The following is a 22,322-nucleotide window of genomic DNA, read 5'->3' as shown; positions in this document are numbered from 1 at the left end:
ACACCCCACCTTACGGTAAGCAGCACGACCCGCCTGTCTATCAGCTGACGGTGACATAGCCAGAGATCTGCGATGAGCTGAACCCTCTTCTCTCCCGCACACCCCCGGACGACCCGCCTGTCCATCAACTGACGACGGGATAAACAAAACGTGGTCCGTCCCGACAACGGACTATCGCTCAGCTCTAAGCAGGAATGAAGTTCTGGCTCACGGTACGATGCGGATGAACCCCGAAAACGTTATGTCAAGGGAAAGAAGCCAGACGCAAAAGGCCACAGACTTCAACTCCATTTAGATGAAATGTCCGGATCAGACAAATCTACAGGGACAGAAGACAGAGCAGCCGTGGCTGCCAGGGGCTGCGGGGGAGGGGATACTGAGGAGGTGGCTGCTCCCAGGTACAAGGTGATAAATACACTCTAAAAGTGATTGTGGCGACGGCTGCGCAGCTCTGAGAATACACTAAACCCCACAGACTTGTACGCTTTATATGAATTGTACCTCCATAAAGCTGGCATTAAAAAAAAAATTCTTCAGAGGCTCCCACTGGCTTGAGGGTACAGTTCAAAGCTCTCGACTGGGTCTCCTCCGGGCCCCCCGCATGGTGGCCACCGTGCACTCAGCAACTGCAAACCACTTCCTCGATCGGCGGCCAAGAGCTTGCTGTTCTCTTCCTGCGACACTCCCGCTGTTCCCGCCCCACCAACACACCTGGGAAACCCTGACTCCCCTCAGGATTCAGGTTATAAATCAAACAAGAGGACGTGTCTTGATGACTCAGCTTTTCGCTGAGAACTTCTCTACTGTGTTTACACGTAAGAAAATCTTTCCTAGCTCATCGAGACCCAACCGGTTGCTTTCTTCAAACCAAAGGGCTTTGGCCCCCGTGAGACTACACTGTATTTGAGCCCTTAAGGTCTGCTTTCGATGGTTCTTTCTCTCTCCGCTTTACTGTCACGTAACCAGGAAGCAGTGTAAGTCAGGGATTAAGAATACGAGCTCGGGGGTCAGACCCGACTTTGAATCCTGGCCTTCATCAGTTAATTAATTAAGCCTCGTAACTTAATCATTCTCTGCCTCAGTTTCCTCAACGGAAAAAAACGATAGGTAATGACAGTACCTACAGCCTAAAACTACGACGATTAAGTGAGGTTAAATGACCTAAAGGCCCTAAGAGTGCCTACTAAAACGGAAGCTGTTATTAAAATATGATAAACTTTTACTTTTTAACATACTGATATAAAATTCTAGCAGCCTCGCTCTCCTAATTCTGTTGCGAGTCTCTCTGACATTCATTCCTTCATTCATTTACTCACTCACTCAACAAGCATTTACCGGGTGCTTAATGCATGGAAGAAGTGACATGTCACGCCTGTACACAGTATGACGGCTTGAGTGACTGTACCACGAGCGTGTGTTATTTTGTTGTGTTTGTTTTACATCGAACTTGGTTATTCCAAAACTCCTGCTGCTGACTCTTGGCCCTGTTCTGAGCAGACCCCGCTGATGGAGAGCCGGGTCTCATTCGCTCTGGCCTGCGTTTGCACTATTTTTTGCAGTGCTATTCTGCACGGGACAGGGAATAGACAGGCTAACTCAGTCTGCACTTTTGTTCTGGAAAAAGAAAAATGGCGACGGAAAACTCAAGGAAGAGGGTAAAAAATCTGTATTTCACCGGGGCACCCTCGAGGAGACCTTCAGAAGCCAGGGCTGTGATGCTCCCCGAGGTGTTTCCCAAGATCTCACCGGGGAGGTGAGCGCTGGGGTGGCCAGAGGCTTCAGAGACCAGCCCTGCGGTCAAGTTAAAAAAGAAGAGAATGGCGCTCAGGCCCAACTCAGCACCACCGAGGTGCCCGGGGTGGGCAAGAGGCCCCACCTCATTCGGGACATGATCACCTGGGTCCACAAGCCCACAGCCCCCCAGAGCTGAGGGTCTCCCTAAAGAAGGGACGCTGCAGTTGAGACCTAAAGCTTAAGACAGGACCTGCAGGGGGAGGAAGGGGGCAGCCACACCTGAGGGCGAGAACTGCGCCCGGCGGGGATGGGGGTGGTGGGAGGGCAGTGAAGGGGCCGAGGCTGGAGGGGGAAGCAGACAAGCAGACGGGTGGGGCAGTGACCACGTGGAGTCCTGCTGGCTGTGGCAACGGCTCACCTACCCAGGGGCCATTCCCCCTTCTTTTCTTACTTAGAACGCCCATTTATTCAGGAATCAGGCTGTGATCCTGTGATTTCAGGGCAGGTGACCAAGGGAGGGTGTGTGACCCAGTTCTGACCAGGTATAAAGGGAGGGCTGCTGAGGGGCTCCCAGGGAAAGTTCTTCCCACGGGACTGAGAGCCTCCTGCCTGCAGGGACCGTGGGGACCAGACGCTCAAGAGGTCGCGCTCACCTGCACCCCAGGCAGGAGGGCTGAGAGGGTCATGGAGCCGCCAGCCTGGAGCCGTGACGTTACCCCGCCTGGACCCCAGGCTCTGGGTTACGGGGTAGGGTGCGCATCTGCCGGCTCGGGCACCGACACCAGGGGTCTGTTTCTCACGGTCCAAAGCGTCACCTGGGTATCCTCACGGACCACCTGCTATTTAAGGCAGGGTCCAGGTCCCTCCAGTCCTGGCAGGGTCCTATTCTCAGTCACAGGGACAGGATCATCCGGTCGGCCACGCCGTCCTCTCGAATTCTGCTTTTGCCGTTTGTGGCCAGTAGCTACCCTAATTATTCTGCCTTGGTGACCAACGATGGTCGCACGATCACCAAGTCACCTCTAGTTTTCCCCGACCATTCACAGCAAGTGTTTCTTTACGATCCCCTTACTCCTCGGGACAAAACACCTGAGCTTTTGCAGAAAGAACTGAATTTCAAAGGATACCACCTATAAGCTTTCAACCTCAGGAGGGGAAAAACATCAGTGTTTTCTCTGAAAACGTCTAGGTTCTAAGCCTTATACATTCTCTAGCTTGACATCAAGATCCCAAATGAATGAAAACTTGAAAGTCAAAAAAATGTAAACCTGGGTTGCATTATAGTCTGGAAACAATGATGTGGTCCAACTCCACGCCCCTGGCTGGCTGGGGCAGGCACGTGTGCAATCGCAGGAGGCCGAGACCTCAGGATTCGGTGGAAATCAGCCCCTCCCTCAAAGCTGTGCAGAGGTAGGTTACATACTCACACAGAAAGCTGCCAGCAAAGTTATATAATGGGTGTCACAGACGCTCAAAGAATGAAGACATTAGCTGAAGACAAAGAAATGAGAGGAAGAGAAAGGCTACTACAAAACATTCACACCATTAACAAACACACCCGCCAACTGTCCACTCACTGTATGAGGAACTGACACATACGCACCCCACCCCCTCGCCCCGTACCAAAAAAAAGTACTTTTTAAGGCCTTTCCGAGGCTCTTCTAACAGTATCTGAGTCACTTAAGTAACTTATCTAAACTGGAGACTTCTACAGATTTACTAAATCTAAAAGGTCACAGGATGGCTTGGCATTGCCTTTCCTCTCTGTAAATAGGTTATTTTGTTCTTTTCTCGTAATATTCACCTTCTGCCAAGAATTAGGTGGACGGATGCAGGGCTCAAGGGCAAGAGCTGTTCAGCACCACGCAGTCTGCTTGGTGACAAAGAGGACAGCCACCCTGGCATCTGCTTAAGGAGGTTACGTTTGAAAGTTCTATGCAAAGTGTCCAGTGAAGCAGTGGAGAACTGGAGACTTAGAATTTACCCAGGAATGCTAAAGTGGCTTAACATCAGACTGCCTTAGAAAGTCTGTTACCCTAATCTACCTCATTCACACATTAAAGGAGAAAACTCATTATGATTATATAAAAACTATAAGATTTTAGTAGATGTACAAGATCTACTGCATAGATCTTACAGATGTCTAAGGTCTACAGCAAATACAGAAAAATTCAATCCCCATCCTTTTTTTAAAAACAAGCAATGAAATTAAAACACTAATTCTTCGCAAAATACTTGCATAACTCAATAAAAGGTATATAGCCAATGCCTACCATGGACATCCTTCATGATGAAATGCTGAAAGCACTCCCTTTAAATCAGGAACAAGGCCAGGATCCCTCTACCATCACGCTTCTACTGTACACTTGGAAGGGGCCCATGGTCACCAAATTAACCACCAGCTGAGTCAGGAGGACCCAAGCGTTCTAGCTGGTCCAGCATTTATATCCTCATTAGAGTTTTGTGCTAAAAGTGCTCTGGTTTCCTTCAGGCAAGAATCCCTACGTCTTACCATCTAAATTCACGGTTGCTGGTGGGTCAGTTGATATGCTTCGGTGGGGCTACAATAAGCTATTAGTCAGGCTAGGAGATCTGGGTTTTACTTTCCTACGTAACAGAAAAGGGCATAAAGATTAGAAGTTACAACTTCTCTGTGTACAAGCACAAAATCACAGACCTAAGATCTCAATCTGTGGCATCATGCCTCACACCTTTTACCTCCAATTCATGTCAAAATACTAGCTAGGACCTTTTTCATCCTACTGTCAAGTATGTGATCATTCTAATCAGCAAGCAATTAATAAAGATATGGAATATACGAATAATATAATAAACAGCTTGATTTAAAGCATATATATTAAAAAATGCCTTTTCTTTCTCTCCAAAATAGACTCCATTTATCCTAGAAAATTCTAGACTTTACTGTCTTCATTTAGCCAAAGCTATAATAAGGGGCAAATTCATAGCTTTAAATACTTATACTATCAACCAAGAAAGGATAAACTTAAATGAACAAAGAATTCTACTCAAGAAACTAAGAGGAAACCAAAGAAATATACAAAAGGCAGGATGAAAGAACTGATAAAGATAAAAGTAGAAACAAATTAATCAGAAACAGATTAATAGGAGAATTGATAAACTAATCCAACTGGGTCTTTGTGTTCACAGAATGTGGAGTGACATACTCTATTCTCCTGAATTGGAAGATTAAATATTGTAATTATGCCAGTTCAAGTTTGTATGCATGTCAAAATGTGCTTAACCTAGGAAAATGTCTGAAAAGACAAAGAGTAAAAATGTTAGCGGCATTTTTTTCCTCCAAGTAGTGAGATTAAAGGTAATATTTATTTTCTTCTTAAAACTTTTCTGTATTTTCTAAACCTTCTGTGATGAATATACAACTTTTTGATCAGAAAAATAAGCTATTGTCTTAAGATGCCGAATTATTTCTCGCTGATGCACGTATTTAATGTAATGCCAGTGGAAATAACAAAGAGACAGATGAAGGACTGAGGGAGGACTTCAAGAAAGTTGCCTGGGAGATCAAACATTTTGCAACAGAGTAACAGAGGTGGGATTATTCCAGACACGAAATCTCAATGTAAAGCTACAAATTACCAACCGACAGTTCACATGGGCACCTGGCTAGTACCTGCCAAGGGTACCCGCTTCCACACTTTCAATAAAATGCTGTGAATTCAGAACACAATGATAAAAACTTCTAACACTGCCCACCACTCAGATCGGCCCGATGCCAGAATCAGGCTCAACTGTCAATCAGTGACAATTCTTAAGGCAGATAAAGCAGGAAAGAGAAATCCCCCTGGGGGTTCAGGGCAAATTTGTTTCTTAAAAGAGTGACAGCCTCTGAAATAAGGTGGGAAGATGTTTTCAAGCTCTCTCACCAAGGGACCCCTAAATCACAGACCCAGAGCTTAGAGGAAACAGGAAATTGGAAGCCACCTGTCTACACTTTTCCAGCACTGCTCTGTGGGTGGGCAGAATATCACACAATCGGGCTTCCCTGGTGGCACAGTGGTTGAGAATCCGCCTGCCAATGCAGGGGACACGGGTTCGAGCCCTGGTCCGGAAAGATCCCACATGCCGCAGAGCTACCATGCCCGTGTGCCACAACTACTGAGCCTGCGCTCTAGAGCCTGCGAGCCACAACTACTGAGCCTGCATGCCACAACTGCTGAAGCCCATGTGCCTAGAGCCTGTGCTCCACAACAGGAGAGGCCACCGCAATGAGAGGCCCGCGCACTGCAAGAAAGAGTAGCCCCCGCTCGCCGCAACTAGAGAAAGCCCATGTGCAGCAACGAAGACACAATGTAGCCAAAAATGAATAAATAAATAAATTTATATATAAAAAAAAGAATGTCACACAATCACCAGCAATCTTCACCACAGAACAAAGGTCCAGACTGATTAAAGGATTATTTTTAAAAATGAAGGTGGTGATCGTTTATTCGATCCTGGGTTGGGGAAGATCTTTCTAAGTAAAAAGGGGAAGGGTCAAAGAAGAAATGAAAACCAGATCTGAATGACCCAACAACTTGATACCACGTGTTGGCTACGGGTCAGGGAATCCCTCTGCTGGTGGGAGCACACCTGTGTCACACTCCTGGCAGCCAATCTGGCCAAATGCATTCAAAGTCCTTAAAACAGTCATACTCTGACACAGTAAGTCAATGAGTAGGAATTTTTCCTAAGACAGAGAGATAAAAAATGATTTACCCTATTGAAAGACTGGAAAAGAACAAAAATGTTCAACAACAGGTGACTAGCAAAGTACTTAGGAAATATTTATAGAACAGAGTACTATCTGGCCTTCAACATCATGTTTCAAAGAATAATGATAACAGTTAATAGATATTAACTATTAAATAGTTAATAGTTAATGAAGAGTTAATGATTAACTAATAGTTAATAGTTAATAACACGCTCAGGAAACATCAGATTTTTAAAAACTTAATATACACAGGATGACTCTAAAAAAAATTTGCTTTAACTTGTGGGACACACACACACACACACACACACACACACACACACATCTAGAAGAAAACACCAAAACAGTGGTTATAGCATTACTTGGTGGGGAAACTTGGGGTGGTTTTAATTTTCTGTTCCTGTGTGCCCAAAGCATGGTATCCGAGAGACCTGGATGCCTCTCACTCATCCCTTCAAGACTCAGCTTACTGCCACCTCTTCCAGCAAGTCCTCCGGCACTACTACCTCCTTTATCCACGTTTTTCTAGGTGTTCCTCTGGGCACTGGACTCCGGGCTGTCCTCTGCGACGCTCTTTAACCCCGCATCACCTTTATCCCTGCATCAGACTCACTATATCCCCACTACACATTCAACTGCTGCAGCCAGAAACTGGGGTGTCTCGTTTCTGCATCCCCAGTCTGTCTGGACTCTGACAGATCGTCAGGCTAGAATGCTGGATTATGAATGAAATCGAGTGCCTGATTCTCTGTGCCGTGTGCCTCTAAAGGCCGAGGAGGGCTGCACTTTCAAGGATGAGCAAACACTGGCAGAGAGAACGCCCCTTACCTTGGACAGCACGCTTGAGACACGCTTAACCTCACCACGTGCCTTCAGCAGTTCCTGTCTGAGCTCCGCGCAGGACTGTTCCAGCTGGTCCTTCTCGGCTTGGGCCACTGTCAACATTTCCTGAACCTCACAGCCCTCGGCCGTGTGCCCCGGGGGGCTGGTCTCTACGGCTTTCGGCTTCTCATTCTCCAGGTGCGCCTTCAGAGACCCGTTCTCCACCTTGAGCCCTTCCAAGGGAACCCGACACTCCTCCAGGATCTCGGCCATGGTCCCGCTGTCGCGCCGTTCCGGCTCCAGGAAGGTGGTCCGTTCCCCGTTCTCCTCCTCCAGGAGCCGGACCGTCTCCAGAGCCCCCCGGTCCTCCCCGCCCTTCCTCAGACAGCAGGTCAGCTGCTGCTGCATGTTGAGCAGCTTGTCCCGCTCGAAGCGGCCCTGCTCCAGGATCTCCGTGCAATTCTGCTCCAGCTCCAGGATTTTTCCTTCCTGGGTGCTGAGCTCCCCGCTCTTGACTCGCTCCTGCAGGAGGGTCATCAGCTTCTCGTTCTCCTGACTCAGCTGCTCCGCCCTCTCCCGGTGCTGATGAAAGGACGCTTCCAGGAGCGTCTTCTCGTCCGTCAGCTTCTCGTTTTCAGCCGTCAATTCCTGCACCATCTGCTGCTGGTCCGACAGCTCCTGCAACGTGGCCTGCAGCTCCTCGGCAGTGCTGTGGTGGTTTTCTTCCATCCTGTGGATCTTCTCCGTCAGGGACGCCAGGGACAGCTCGCTCGCGGTGTGCGGGGAGCTGCCAGCCGCCAAGCACTTGGAGCTCTTGATGAGGCTCCCGGCGGGGGACAGGGGCCCCGGAGGGGCGTCTGCTGGGATGTGTTCAAAGTCGGAGGCGTCCGGGGACAAGGAAGCCTTGGTGACATCGCTGCTCGAAGAGCCCGACGTCCGCAACACACCTTCGTGTGGGCTTTTTTTACACACGTCCATTTCGCCCGACAACTCATTTCCCATTGGGCTCCCGAAGCTGGACTCCTGAGTTACCGACGTCCGGCAGCTGCTGTCCCCCGTGTGACTCGCTCCCCCCTCTGAATTTGGGGAATGCTCAAAATAAGTCAGTTTCTCCTTCAAGGCCCGGTTTTCATCCTCAAGCTCAGCGAGCTCTTTCTGGAAGTTCTTGTTCTTCTCCTCGAGGGCTCTGATCAAAAGCTCCGAGTCACCCGGCAAGACTGACGCTCCGTCCACACTTGGGTCCAAAGCGTCAGCCCCTTCGGTGTTCTGAGTCCACTTCTCCATCCATTTCTTGAGTTCACTTCGGAGCCTGTTAATTTCACCATCTTTCTCTTTGGCTTCTGCCAAGAGTTCCCGAACCTGGGACTCGAGCGCGGCCTTCTCTGCGTCTTCGTGCTCCGGCCTGGGTCTCGTGGGAGTGGCCCGCACGTGCTTGGTGGGGGTGGGCGTGCTGGAAGAGGTGGGGCTGGATACCGCTTTCCTGGAGTTGGAGGGACCACGTGGCAGCGTTCTGTCTCTCGAGACAGCTACCGCGAGTTCTCGAGGGGTGGGAATGCCTGTCCGCTTGGCTGCTGCCACAGCCCCTGAAGAGAGAAGGAGAAACCAGTGAAACCCAGCGAGCGCTTGTATAAAGAACTCCAACTACAGGGCACGGTGAGCAGGGCGGCTGTTGCCTCCCTCCATCCCCCTCCCCTAAGTAACTACCCAGCTCTGACTGGGGTTTCTGTACCTGTACTTCAGCGGGGAGCTGACTACAAGCTGAGCTACTCAGCATAACCCCATCCCCAGCCATGGCTGCTGATTCAAGGCACGGCACGAGCCCCCCAGTCAAGGTCCATGAGACACAAGGAGAGGTTTCCTGGGCGAGTTTCTAAAACATACTGGACACGGGTGAGCAATCGTGTTAAGTCTGGCGATGGCTGGCAACCACCATCACAAGAGGAAGGTGAGGATGCAGGGTAGAAAGAAGGAAACCGAGCTCTTAGTGGACTGTGGAGCTGTGCACCAGTCACCCTGAGGCTGGCCCTACCCCAAGCCTTCCAATTACACAAGCCAACAGTCACCCTTCATAAGTCACCCTGAACTGGGTTTTCTGTAACTTGCAACAGAACACATCTGAACTGAGAGTCCTGACAACTAAACAAAATACAGGATTGTTGTGAATTCCTAAATAAAAACTCAAAAAAATTTTATCATTAACATTTTTTTTTTTTTTTTTTTTGCGGTACACGGGCCTCTTACTGTTGTGGCCTCTTCTGTTGCGGAGCGCAGGCTCCGGACGCGCAGGCTCAGCGGCCATGGCTCACAGGCCCAGCCGCTCCGCGGCATGTGGGATCTTCCCGGACCAGAGCACAAACCCGTGTCCCCTGCATCGGCAGGCGGACTCTCAACCACTGTGCCACCAGGGAAGCCCTATCATTAACATATTTTGACTGAGCACAAATTCGATGAAGAAATCATAAGACCCAAATAATACTAAGGAGACACTGATCTGATTCAATGACCTATTATTTTTAACCTAAGTGTGAATGCTGTGTGCATTTATATTCATATAGAAACAAGAACCAACAGGATAAGGGCCCAGTATGTTCATCTATGGGATGGTCTTCAATGCCAAACGGATTTATATAACATGGAAATGATTCAGGATTTAGAATACTTATAATGGGAAATGTAAGGTACGGAACTATTTGTTATTTTCCCCTATACCACCATCGTTATTTTTTAGTCTTCATCTATACTACATTTTTAATTTTCACTTATACTATTTACTCTAGACGAAGTCAAAAAAAATTCTAGGGGTGAAAACCCAGACATCGATCTCCTAAATGCTCTAGAAATAAAACCCCCTTGGAGGTTAAAGTATAAAATGAAAAATCTGGACCTCTTTTACAAACTCAGAAGACACTTGATGAATCACAGCCGATCGCAGTAACTTATACATTTGCACCGTGGGTTGGAGGCCTCTGCTGTGTAGGGAGGGTTGGGAGCAGGGACGCGCCCACAGGCTGGCAGAGGCCTCCGTCTTCTGAGGCAGAAGCAGAAACCACTGTGGTGAGACAGCTCTGAACCCACCGCCAAGACAGCTACTGAGACATGAGCAGCTGCATCTCCCAGCATCCCAGAATCCGAGGGGATGAAGTGGAGGCGGGTGGCGTCCTCTGCTAAGTGTCTGACGGCTGAGTGCTTTGAAAACTCTGACATAATAAAGGCTAAACTGTCATATTCATATACTGGAAAGTTATGGTTTTTAAGTTAACTTTTCCAAATTAAGTTACCAGAAAGCTAAGAGCACGATAATACACATGTAATGCATGTAGGTGTCCAGACGCCTCACTTGCCATCACGCTAAACAGTGATGAAGAAAAGATGCATTTAATTATTCTTGTAAAATGAAGATTAAAACCACTAAGCGATAAAACATTTTAGTAACACCAGCCCTCTGGAGTGAAGTAATCTTGGCAAGGACCATAATGAAAACTGGAGGGTAACTAAAGTTTCAACATAATTACAGTCAGAACAGGCAAAGCTGAGAGTCCAGGACTGACTGTCATAGAGGCGTTTTCCATTCCTAATAACACCACTAAAAGTAAGGCTCCTTTTCAGCTATTTGTTGGTTTGGGAAGAATGACAGAGGACCCGTAGACCAACCCAGGCATCATTCTCAGCTACAGCTTCAGTCCTTCCTTTTGCCAACAAATCTTGGTCTGTTCGCCACTTGGTGTTACTTATGCCTTATCTAAACCACTAGGAATTTGCTTACATCAAACCAAAGTACATTATGAAATGCATCCAGTTGTAGATTATGAAGCACACAGTCCAACTATACTTTTTACCACATCTGCTCCTTTTTCCGTTCTTGCCACTTCATCCCCAGAAGATCAGTATAATTTGCCCCCTGATCTTCTGAAAGCCTCTTCCCATCTCTGGACGCATCTTTTCAGAAACTGTAACGAGCCGAGGTTAAGTTGAGAGGGTTGCTAAAATCCATCATCAGACCAAACTACAGTGGGTGTCGCTCCCCCACCTGTGCTCAGACACCCCGGCACTGTCACTGGCAGGGGGGCGGTCCCCCAGCTTACGATGCCATCCACCAGAAGGGTTCCTCTTCTCAGTTCTCCTTCAAGTACTGAGTTCAGAAGGCTCACCACGGAACCATCCATCCTGGGCACGCTCCCTCGCACAGGACAGCGGGGCAGGGCGACAGCAAAGGTGGCGGGAAGCCTGGGTCCACGGACAGGGCCCGGCTCAGCTGGCGCCCTGAATCTTTCGTCTTCTTCCCCTCCTCCCACCAGAGCACGGCTTACTCCTACCAAGGCTGGTGGTCCAACTGCAAGAAGTTAAAATAAAAGCAAGCTCCACCTAACGTGATCATTTTTTTAAACCGCGTGTGACGTGTCACATTTCACAATGCCAAATGAAAAACTGTATTATACTGTGGTTGATCACAGGTGCATCCAAGTACGTATCACAGAGACACACACGAGAAAGGAAGAGAGAACACAACGGGAGAGTGTTAAGCTGGTCGGACTGTGAGTAATTTTCCTGTTTCTTTTTATAGTTACATTTATGCAATAAAGAAAAAAAGAGGAGGGAAAAATCCTATCATGCCAACACACAGAGAGAGAAGGGGGTGGGAAAAATTAATCTTTCCACAGAACAAAAAGCACGTTGTACGTAACAATAGTGCGATCATTTCAAACATGGACCAGGTTTTCAGAAGTGATTCTCAGGAGCTGAAGATAAAATATTTTCAGTCCCTTTCTGACTTCCTCATCTTACCTAAAGAACATGCTACTGGGGCTGTTCTAACGTGCACGGGTGAGGGAAACGGTGGCATTCTGAAGTAAGTGATTAACCTTTGGTTTATGCACCAAGGATTCGAGGACCTGCTCTACAGGAGATACACGTGGTTCACATCGTCACACGCCTGTTGCCCTGCCTCCTAAACACAAGGCGACTCACTCGTTCTGTGTCTAAAAAATCTAAACTACTAGGTTAGTCTTTACTGTAAAGTCTTTTTTTTTTTTTTAAAGCATTGACTAATTTAATCCTCACATCCACGGTGGCATTGGTACTTTTTTGTTTTTTTAATTAATTTATTTGTTTTTCCTGTGTTGGGTCTTCGTTTCTCTGCGAGGGCTTTCTGTAGTTGCGGCGAGCGGGGCCCACTCTTCATCGCAGTACGCGGGCCTCTCACTATCGCGGCCTCTCCTGTTGCGGAGCACAGGCTCCAGACGCGCAGGCTCAGCGGCCATGGCTCACAGGCCTAGTTGCTCCGCGTCATGTGGGATCTTCCCAGACCAGGGCTCGAACCCGTGTCCCCTGAATTAGCAGGCAGATTCTCAACCACTGAGCCACCAGGGAAGCCCCTACTGTTAAGTCTTCATAACCTTTTTCTCGGAAAGTTCCAATAATTTCTTCACCGTCAAATCTAATTTGCCCAGGCTCCTTGTCCCTCTCCGCTCTTGGCCGGTGGCTCACTTTTGAGAATCTTCACTCTTTTTATTCACGTTTGACACTGGCACCAAACGTTTTTCAGGTTCTCCCGTTCAAGGAACCTTGAAAACATATTTAAAACTTCCCTCCCCGCTTCTTTTGTAAGCAACCAGTCGGTCACTCAAACGTATTAACTGGTTTTGGAAAAGTCTCCATATTTTTCCTTTCCCTTCAGTATTGAATCTAGGCCAGGTCCTTGGGATGTTCCATTGAAATTTCTGAAACGTTCTCACAGGGCTTCCTGATTCCAGCCTCTCCCGCCTCTGAGATGTTCTGGATCAATAACCCTTAAAAAACTCTCATTTTTCTGTTCCAGAATCTGTAGGTATTTCCTCTCGTCTGCTGCATCAACGTCAAACCTCTTCCCATGGCTTCAAGGTCACTCCAAGGTCATGCATAATCTCTAAGCACACAGCCATCCATACTCACTATTTGGGTGTTTCTGCTCTCCACCACCCCCACTGAGCTCTAGCCAGTGTCCCCAATACACATGTGACTTGTGGTATCATTCTCTTTCCACTGGATACTTCTGACTGGCATTTAAACACACTTAATTCTCTTTAATTTAAAAGATACATGCACCCCTATGTTCACAGCAGCACTATTTACAACAGTCAAGACATGGAAACAACCTAAGTGTCCAGTGACAAATGAATGGATAAAGAAAATGTGAGATACACACACACACACACACACACACACACACACACACACACACAAATGGAATACTACTCAGTCATAAAAAAGAATGAAATAATGCTATTTGAAACAACACGGATAGACCTAGAGATTATCATACTAAGTGAAGTAAGCCAGACAGAGAAAGAGAAATATCATACAATATCCCTTATATATGGAATCTTTTAAAAATGATACAAATGAACTTCTTTACAAAACAGAAACAGACTCATAGACATAGAAAACAAACTTATGGTTAGCAGGGGGAAAAGGGGAGAGAGGGATAAATTAGGAGTTTGGGATTAACAGATACACACCACTGTATATAAAACAGATAAATAGGGGCTTCCCTGGTGGTGCAGTGGTTAAGAATCCGCCTGCCAATGTAGGGAACACGGGTTCGAGCCCTGGTCCGGGAAGATCCCACATGCCGCGGAGCTACTAAGCCTGTGCGCCACAACTACTCAGCCAGCGCTCTAGAGCCCGTGTGCCACAGCTGCTGAGCCCGTGTGCCACAACTACTGAAGCCCGCGCGCCTACAGCCCCATGCTCTGCAACAAAAGAAGCCACCGCAATGAGAAGCCAGTGCACCGCAATGAAGAGTAGCCCCCGCTCACTGCAACTAGAGAAAGCCCACACGCAGCAACGAAGACCCAATGCAGCCAAAAATAAATAAGTAAATAAATAAATAAATGTATTAAAAAAGAAAAAAAGGGCTTCCCTGGTGGCGCAGTGGTTGAGGGTCTGCCTGCCGATGCAGGGGACATGGGTTCGTGCCCCGGTCTGGGAAGATCCCACATGCCGCGGAGCGGCTGGGCCCGTGAGCCATGGCCGCTGAGCCTGCGCGTCCGGAGCCTGTGCTCCGCCACGGGAGAGGCCCCAACAGTGAGAGGCCCGCGTACCACAAAAAAAAAAAAAAAAAAAAAGGAAAAAAAAAACAGGTAAATAACAAGGACCTACTGTATAGCACAGGGAACTATACTCAATATCCCGTAATAACCTATAATGGAAAAGAATCTGAAAAAGAATAGATAATTATATATGTATAACCAAATCACTTTGTTGTATGCCTGAAACTAACGCAACACTGTAAATCAACTATACAATAAAATTAAAAAATTTTTAAAAGAATATCTGAATCCACATCTTCCTCCAGCTCATCTCTGCTCTGCCCCTCCCCCTCCCAGCAGAATCCTGCCCCAAGCTGTGTTTACTGGTGGTCTTCATGTCTCCCCCTATATCCCCTCCTCTGCCCACTCCCATTACTCAACCAAATGCCAGTTCATCAGTGACCTCCACTGCAATGGGCCTTTCCAATCCGCTCAGCAGGGCGGGAACAATACCTCCCTTTTTGACACACGCTGACCTACTCTCTCTGACCTCAGCAGCCACCCCCTGTCGGGTTCCTCCCCCTCCCCACTCTCCGCATGCCGGAATTCCTCAGATCTCAGTCCTGGGCCTTTTCCCTTCTCTTACTACAAATATTTTCTTGGTGCTTCTACTCAGTGCCATGATTTTAAATATCACCTACATACTGATGACTTCTACGTCCCTTCTCTCATACGGTCCTCTCCTCTGAGCAACATCTGAATATCAAACAACTTCATAAGCATAACTGAATTACCACAAAAATACCTCAAGCTAGATAAAAGGGAGAAAGGAAGGCTAGGAAAGTGTGAACAGAATGGGCAAAGGCCCTGGAGTGCAGGGAGGGGGAGGTAGAAGGCTAACTGGCAGAAGGCACTCAGGGAAAGTCTTGCCACTGAGATTCAAGGTGACACACAACCACTAAAACAAGGCCAGGACGCTATGGAAAAGGAACAGAGATAAAACAAGAAGAAGCTCTCAGAATATTTAAATACGTTTTTCAAATTAAAAGATTCAATGGAAGGAATGGAATGCAAAATCAAGGAACTCTCTCAATGTGTACAAGAGAATCGAAACAAGACGAAAACAGAAAAGATAAACACAGAGGGCCAATCCAGGCAATCAAATAATCAATTAATAGAAGTTCCAGAACTATAGATCAGTGGGAACGGAGTGGAGGAAATAATTAAAGAACGGACACACAATTCCCCAAAGTTGAAGAATGTGAGTCTCCAGAATTCGTGTCAGGCAAAAAGATCTACATGGAGATAGATAAATCTTTTTTAAAGTTTCAAAATACCAAGAATGCCTGAAAGTTTAGGGAAGGGGTGTGAACTGAGAAGGAGACTGGCCATCATCATGTACAGGCAATACTGAATGCTAGAAGGCAACAAGGTAAACGCCTCCAGAGTTCTGTGGGAAAATGATTTTCAACCTAGAATTCTATACCCAATCTAACTATAAATCAATCAGAGAGGTGGAAAACACATTTCAAAACACGCAAATTCTCAGAAAATTAAATTGTGAACACCCTTTCTGAGGAAGTCATTTGAGGATGTGCTCCAGGAAAACAAAGAAACAAATCACAGAGAAGAGGAGGAGTGATCCAGGAAGCATGGCCCTATCAGAGGAAAGCGGTCAAGGGAAGTCCAAGATGGTAACCATGGAGCAAGTCTGGAGAACAAGCCCAAGCTGGGTGAGAGGACAAAGTGCCTAAGAAGGGAATTTCTTTAACAGAACACCTCATCGGATGATGAATACGGGGGGTGAGGGTGGGGTGGGGGGGGAATGAGGGTATAATAAACATGGTGAAGAAAACAGAAACCTCATAAAAACAAGAAGCCACATAAGAAAGGTAACAAAATCATAGCACATGACTTCACTCTGCAAGGAAGACTATCTATGTAGTCATAATAACATTAATACTACTTAAATTGACACCAAGTAGGAAAGACCCAAAGTAGGAAAGACTATTTTTATAGAACATTTGAATAGTATCATCCTTGTTAGCAAAAAAAGTTAAAGTACAGGTGAAAGAAATTGGGAGGTAGAAGACAAGGTGGAGAGAGCTGGCAGAAAGGGGTAGAGACAATAATATCCATCCTCATCTTACAAATGGAGAGTCCAAGATACTAAATACAGCTGACAAAACAAGAAAAAAAGATGAAATACATTATTAAAATAAAAGAGGTAACCACGAAAGGAGCTAAAAATAGTGATATTATGACACTGGGAGGAGGTGAAATGTTATGAGTTAAATCCTCATCTATCACAGCAGGAATCCACAAAACGTCTAAACTTGAAAAATTAAAATATAGCAAATGTCAAGAGAATTAGACAAGCCACAGACGGGGTGAAAAAATTTGCCAAAGACGTATCTGATCAAGAACTATTATCCAAAATACACAGAGAGCTCAACAATAGGAAAATGAACGATCTAATTAATGGGCAAAATATGTGAACAGACACCAAGCAAGATATGCAGATGGCAAGTAAGCATATGAAAAGATGCTCAGTGTTATATGTCATTAGGGAACTGCAAATTAAAACAACAGTGAGATACCACTGCACACCTATTAGAATCGCTAAAACCCCAAACACTGACACCAAACGCTGGTGAAGATGTGGACCAACAGGAACGCATACCTTGCTGGTGGGCACGCAAAGTGGTACAGCCACTCGGGAAGACAGATTGGTGGTTTCTTACAGAACCAAATATACTCTTGCTGTGCAGTCCAGCAACTGCACTCCTTGGTATTTACCCAAATGAGCTGAACATTTATGTCCGCACAAAAACCTGCACATGGATATCGATAGCAGCTTTCATCACTGTTGCCAAAACTTGGAAGCAACCAAGACATCCTTCGGTGGGGGAATGGATAAACTGTGGTACATCAGCCAATGGAATATTAATCAGTGCTAAAAAGAAATGAGCTATCAAGCCATGAAAAGACACAGAAGAACCTTCAATGCATATGACTAAGTGAAAGAGGCCAATTTGAAAAAGGCTACATTCTGTACGATTCCAACAACATGACATTCTGGAAAAGGCAAAACTATGGAGACAGGAAAAGAGATCAGTGATTGTCAGGCTTTTAAGGGGGGCGGGGATGAACAGGCAGAGTGTGAATTATTTTATGGGCGGTGAAGCTCTTCCGTAAAATACTTAGATGATGGATATATGTCGTTATACATTTGTCTAAACCCATATAATGTACAAACACCAAGGATGAGCCCTGATGCAAACTACGGACTCTGGGTGGTGATGACATGTAGGCCCATCGACTGTTAACAGGCCCATCGCTCTGGTGCGGGATGCTGCTGGTGGGCGAGGCCGTGTGTGGGTGGGAGCAGGGGGCATATGGGAAATCTCTGTACTTTCTGCTCAGTTTTGCTGTGAACCTAAAACTGCTCTAAAAGTCTACTAAAAAAAAAACTAAGCAGCGCAAGATGATGCAATGGTTACCTTTCAGAAGCGGGACACCAAAGAAGAAGGTGACAGGCAGCAGTGGCCTGGATTTTCATAATAAGGGTCTTGCCCTATTTCTGTTTTTTTAACCTGTGCATCTGTCACTCTGTTAATAAGACTTAAGAAAAAGAAATGTGAGCGTCTGTGGATGCAGTGTGGAAGCAGGTAATCAGCAGTTGGTTTTATAGGCAGCGCTGATCCTTTGGACTTAGAACAAACGAGATAAAGGAGGACAGCTTGAGGCCACTCAGCAAGCAGCGACACTGCCTCGAGGAGTCTCTTATCACGCCTCCGGGCCGCACCTTGCCTGTGGCAGTTAAGCCTTTCCATAGCTGGACTGCCTTCCGGAGAATCTCAATCGAGTGATTTCTAGAAATTCACACATACCTCATATTAAAGTTCACGGAAACTCCCTCTGCAAACCAAACAGTGGAAAACACACACAAGAGTTCTACACGCACACAAATGAACCAAATGACGTGCTCATCTGGCTTCCTTCACCGAAGGCAAGCAGTAGGGTCCACATTCGGAGCTGGGTTTTGAAACAGGACAAATGGCATGTCTCGTCTTCACCTCACTTTTCTTTCTCCAGAACGCAGAATTAACTTCACTCACGCTCCATTTCGTCAGCGACTTGGGTGAGGTTTCAAAACACCCGGAAATCTGCATTCTTCTCCTTCCCAAACACTCACGCTGGACCGCAGCCACGACGTACAGCGCTCCAGAACCGGGGAGCTTCTGAACAAAAGACCCCTAACACTCAGGAGGGGCTCTGGCCTGGGGAGGACACAGTGGCCGCTCTGTGCCGGGTTCAAGGCGAGATGGGGCAGGAGACAAAGAGGCAGTGTTTGCAGAAGAGCTTCTTGCACGCGGCCCGAACAGCCGCTCGATTTGTCATCACCAGGAAGAGCCGAAATGCAAACGGGAGCTGGACGGGCAGCTCCCAACGCGCCGGCCAAGAGGCACGGGGACAGCTAGCTTCCCCTGAAACCAAAGTGGCCCGGACTTCGCTCTGCAGGCCCCGTGAGCCTCCTCACATACCATCCTCATTGCCTAACCCTAGAGCTCAGCATCTGCACGCAGGAATCTCCCAGCATCCCCAGGGTCTCCAGGCAGCAAACGCGAAGAATGAGGGGGAGCTGGGGGCGGAGGGGCTCTAGTGAATGAAAAGACCTGCCTCTCCATGCGCAGGCTTCCCTCAGGTCAGACAGAAAAGATGGACCTTGCGAGGCTTGATGCAGAGGGGAGTGACCTATCTCGGATCATGATTTAGCTCTGGCTCCTTAAGATGAGACACTTGGCTGTATCTCACAGTGACCCCCAAGAAACTTCCGAGTTCCACCATTAAAAGATATGAAATTCACCTGAATTTGCGCTTGGAGGAAACAAGAGAATTAGGTGGCCTGGGCAAGCTGAATCCTATTTATCTGATTAGTATCACTTTTCTTTTTCTCTCTCTCTTTTTTTTTTAACCACCCATAGGTCAAAACAAACAAAGAACGTTAAGGAACTGTCCACATTCTTTAAACTGGAGTTCACAATGTAGGCAGTGATAAGTTTTTGCCATGTGTGGAGGGCTTTGGTTTTCACAGCATTTTCATACACATTATGAGGCTCACAAAAATCAGCTGGCAACGTGCTGTTATCTTCATTTTATGGAAAAGGAAAATGAGAGCCCGAGAGGCCTCACAATTTGCCTGAGGGTCACATAATAAGTACATCTTCTGAGACCTAAGGAGGCTCAAAATCCTGTTATTTCAGAACTGGAAGAAAAAGAGAAATCATGTAGCCTAATCTTCCACGACAGCATCCAACTTCTGTTGCTATTCTGAACTCTCAGGTTGGACCCAGCATTAGCTGCTTCCACTGCTGAGCAGCTCAAATAGTCGGACAATCCTTCTTTATACTCGGCTGAACGGTGTCTTCGTTAACATGGCACATGTGGGTTCCAGTTCCGAAACCATCTGGAACCACAAACAACAAATGGATTGCCTTTTCCACGTGACATCTGAACATCTGAGGGCAGCTTTCATCCACCTGGTCTTCTATTCTCGAGACAGCACATTCCTAACCCTTCCCGCCAGGCCTCTCAGGACCCGGGGCCAGTCACCGGATGAACTGCCTGGAGATCCCCTGATTTAGCAAGGTCCCTCCGAAATGTCACCCAGAATCTCAAAAATGCTGCGGACGTGGTCACTAGGAGTTTTTGCAACAGAAAATCCAAGTCAAGCTTGCAGTAATAAAAAGAGAGGTTTGGGGCTCACAGAACTGGAAGTCCAGGAGCGGCCCAATGTCAGGTCCAGCTCAGCAGGAAGATGTCCTCAGGGCCCATTTCCCTCCATCCCTTCCCGGATAGGTGCCCTTCATCAGTAAGCTGCTCTGCCTCAGGGCCCCAGGATGCCCCTGGCAGCTCGAGGCCTCATATCTGCACACCCCCAAACCCAGTGAAGAGCCCCGACAATGTCTCCTCACATCTCAGTCTGACTGGACCATCCCCGTCTCACTGATGTCAAGGGATCGGCTGATCTACTAGAAGTGGAGAAATGGTGAATTGGCCAAGGAGAATTCCTGAAAGAAGAGGGAAGTAGATGCTGGAAACAAACATCAAAGTTTCAGAAAGTTTTCACAACGTGGTCTGAGCAAAGCTGAGTCAGTTTCCTGGTATAGTACGCCAGTATGGGAATACAGCATAGAGAGAATGGTATAGTACTCCAGTTCAAAACGAAGAAACAAGTAAGGCTTCAGACCGCAGCACGGGATATCAGGCAACAATTAAAAATCAATCGACAGATGAATGGATAAAGAAGATGTGGTGTGTGGGTATATATATATATATATATATATATATATATATATATGTGTATGTATATAATACACACACTGGAATATTACTCAGCCATAAAAAAGAATGAAATAGGGGCTTCCCTGGTGGCGCAGTGGTTGAGAGTCCGCCTGCCGATGCAGGGGACACGGGTTCGTGCCCCGGTCTGGGAGGATCCCACATGCCGCGGAGCGGCTGGGCCCGTGAGCCATGGCCGCTGAGCCTGCGCGTCCGGAGCCTGTCCTCCGCAGCGGGAGAGGCCACAACAGTGAGAGGCCCGCGTAACGCATAAAAAAAAAAAAAAAAAAAAAAAAAAAAAAGAATGAAATAATGCCATTTGCAGCAACATGGAGGCAAGTAGAGATTATCATACTAAGCGAAGTAAATCAGAAAGAGAAAGACAAATACCATATGACATCACTTACATGTGGGATCTAAAATGACACAAATGAACTTATCTACAAAACAGAAACAGACTCAGACAGAGAGAACAAACTTGTGGTTGCCAAGAGGGGCGTGGGGGAGGGATGGATTGGGAATTTGGGATTAGCAGAGGCAAACTATTATATATAGGATGCAGAGACAACAAGGTCCTACTGTAGAGCACAGAGAACTATATTCAATATCCTGGGATAAACCATAATGAAAAAGAATATATATATATATTTATGTAAGTCAATTTGCTGTACAGCAGAAATTAGTACAACATCGTAAATCAACTATACTTCAATAAAATTTTTTTTAAACGTATACTGTTTGCCATACTTTTAGTGTATGTAATGCATATATAATATATATTACATATATACTATTATAATATCTAATACATACTTACATGTATTATATATATGTATTATAATTATAATATGTTATATATATGTATTATATATATAAAACATCGTAAATCAACTATACTTCAATAAAATTTTTTTTAAATGTATACTGTTTGCCATACTTTTAGTGTATATAATGCATATATATATAATATATATAACATATATACAATTACAATATATAATACATATATGTAATACTTAAAAATAAAACATTATATGTAAAAAGGCCAAGTGGGATACCAAATTTTAAGAGTACTTATTATAACTAGGCAAACCTTTCTTGTTTATGGCATGGTTTATTCGCGTGCAACACGCAGCTGGGATCAGCCCCGTGAAGGCTCCTCTACCCTGAGTGTATGAACATCGTCACAGTCACGCTGCTATCAACCAACCCTGCATGTCGCAGTTACCGCTGTTTCAGGACTAGTTTCCCCATAACCTCAACACTTTAAACAACCGTTTTATTTCGCTCATGGTTCTGCAGGTCAGGAAATGTGGGAGGGGCTGGGCTGGCTTGCCCGCACGGCCGGCAGGTGGGAGCTCCCGGCAAGGTGGGCTCAGGGCTCCTAGCGTCCCTGTTTCTGCAAACAAGGGCAGCTGCCGGGCCTGTCGTAACCCGGCCAGCCCCAGTGGTCACACAGCATCACTTCTGTCACATCTAGTGGTCGGAGCACCTCCACAGGTGGACAAGACAGAGCTGCATCTCATAAAACCAGCAACCGCTCACTGAGCCGTCCAGACATGAAGCCAACGTCCATGCTACTGGCGATCTGCTAGTCCCCAAGGCACAGTGAAGACATCTGTGAAGTCCACTCTGCTAAGCACACGACTCTCTGTGGTCTGCACTTTCCTGGACAAGCTGGT

At 46.6% G+C, this 22,322-nt stretch overlaps 1 protein-coding gene across 1 annotated transcript in view; it reads right to left on the bottom strand.

Annotated features, from left to right (window-relative positions):
- Positions 1-22,322, bottom strand: part of SPECC1 (sperm antigen with calponin homology and coiled-coil domains 1) — a 254,519-nt gene that overhangs the window by 87,896 nt on the left and 144,301 nt on the right. The window contains 1 exon segment of the mRNA XM_032616185.1: positions 7,295-8,871. Within this exon segment, the coding sequence (XP_032472076.1) occupies positions 7,295-8,871 (1,577 nt within the window).

Source organism: Phocoena sinus, chromosome 20 (assembly GCF_008692025.1).
Source record: "Phocoena sinus isolate mPhoSin1 chromosome 20, mPhoSin1.pri, whole genome shotgun sequence".
Lineage (NCBI taxonomy): Eukaryota > Metazoa > Chordata > Mammalia > Artiodactyla > Phocoenidae > Phocoena > Phocoena sinus.
Note: the sequence above shows the minus strand (reverse complement) of the source record. Positions and strands in the feature narration are given on the sequence as shown.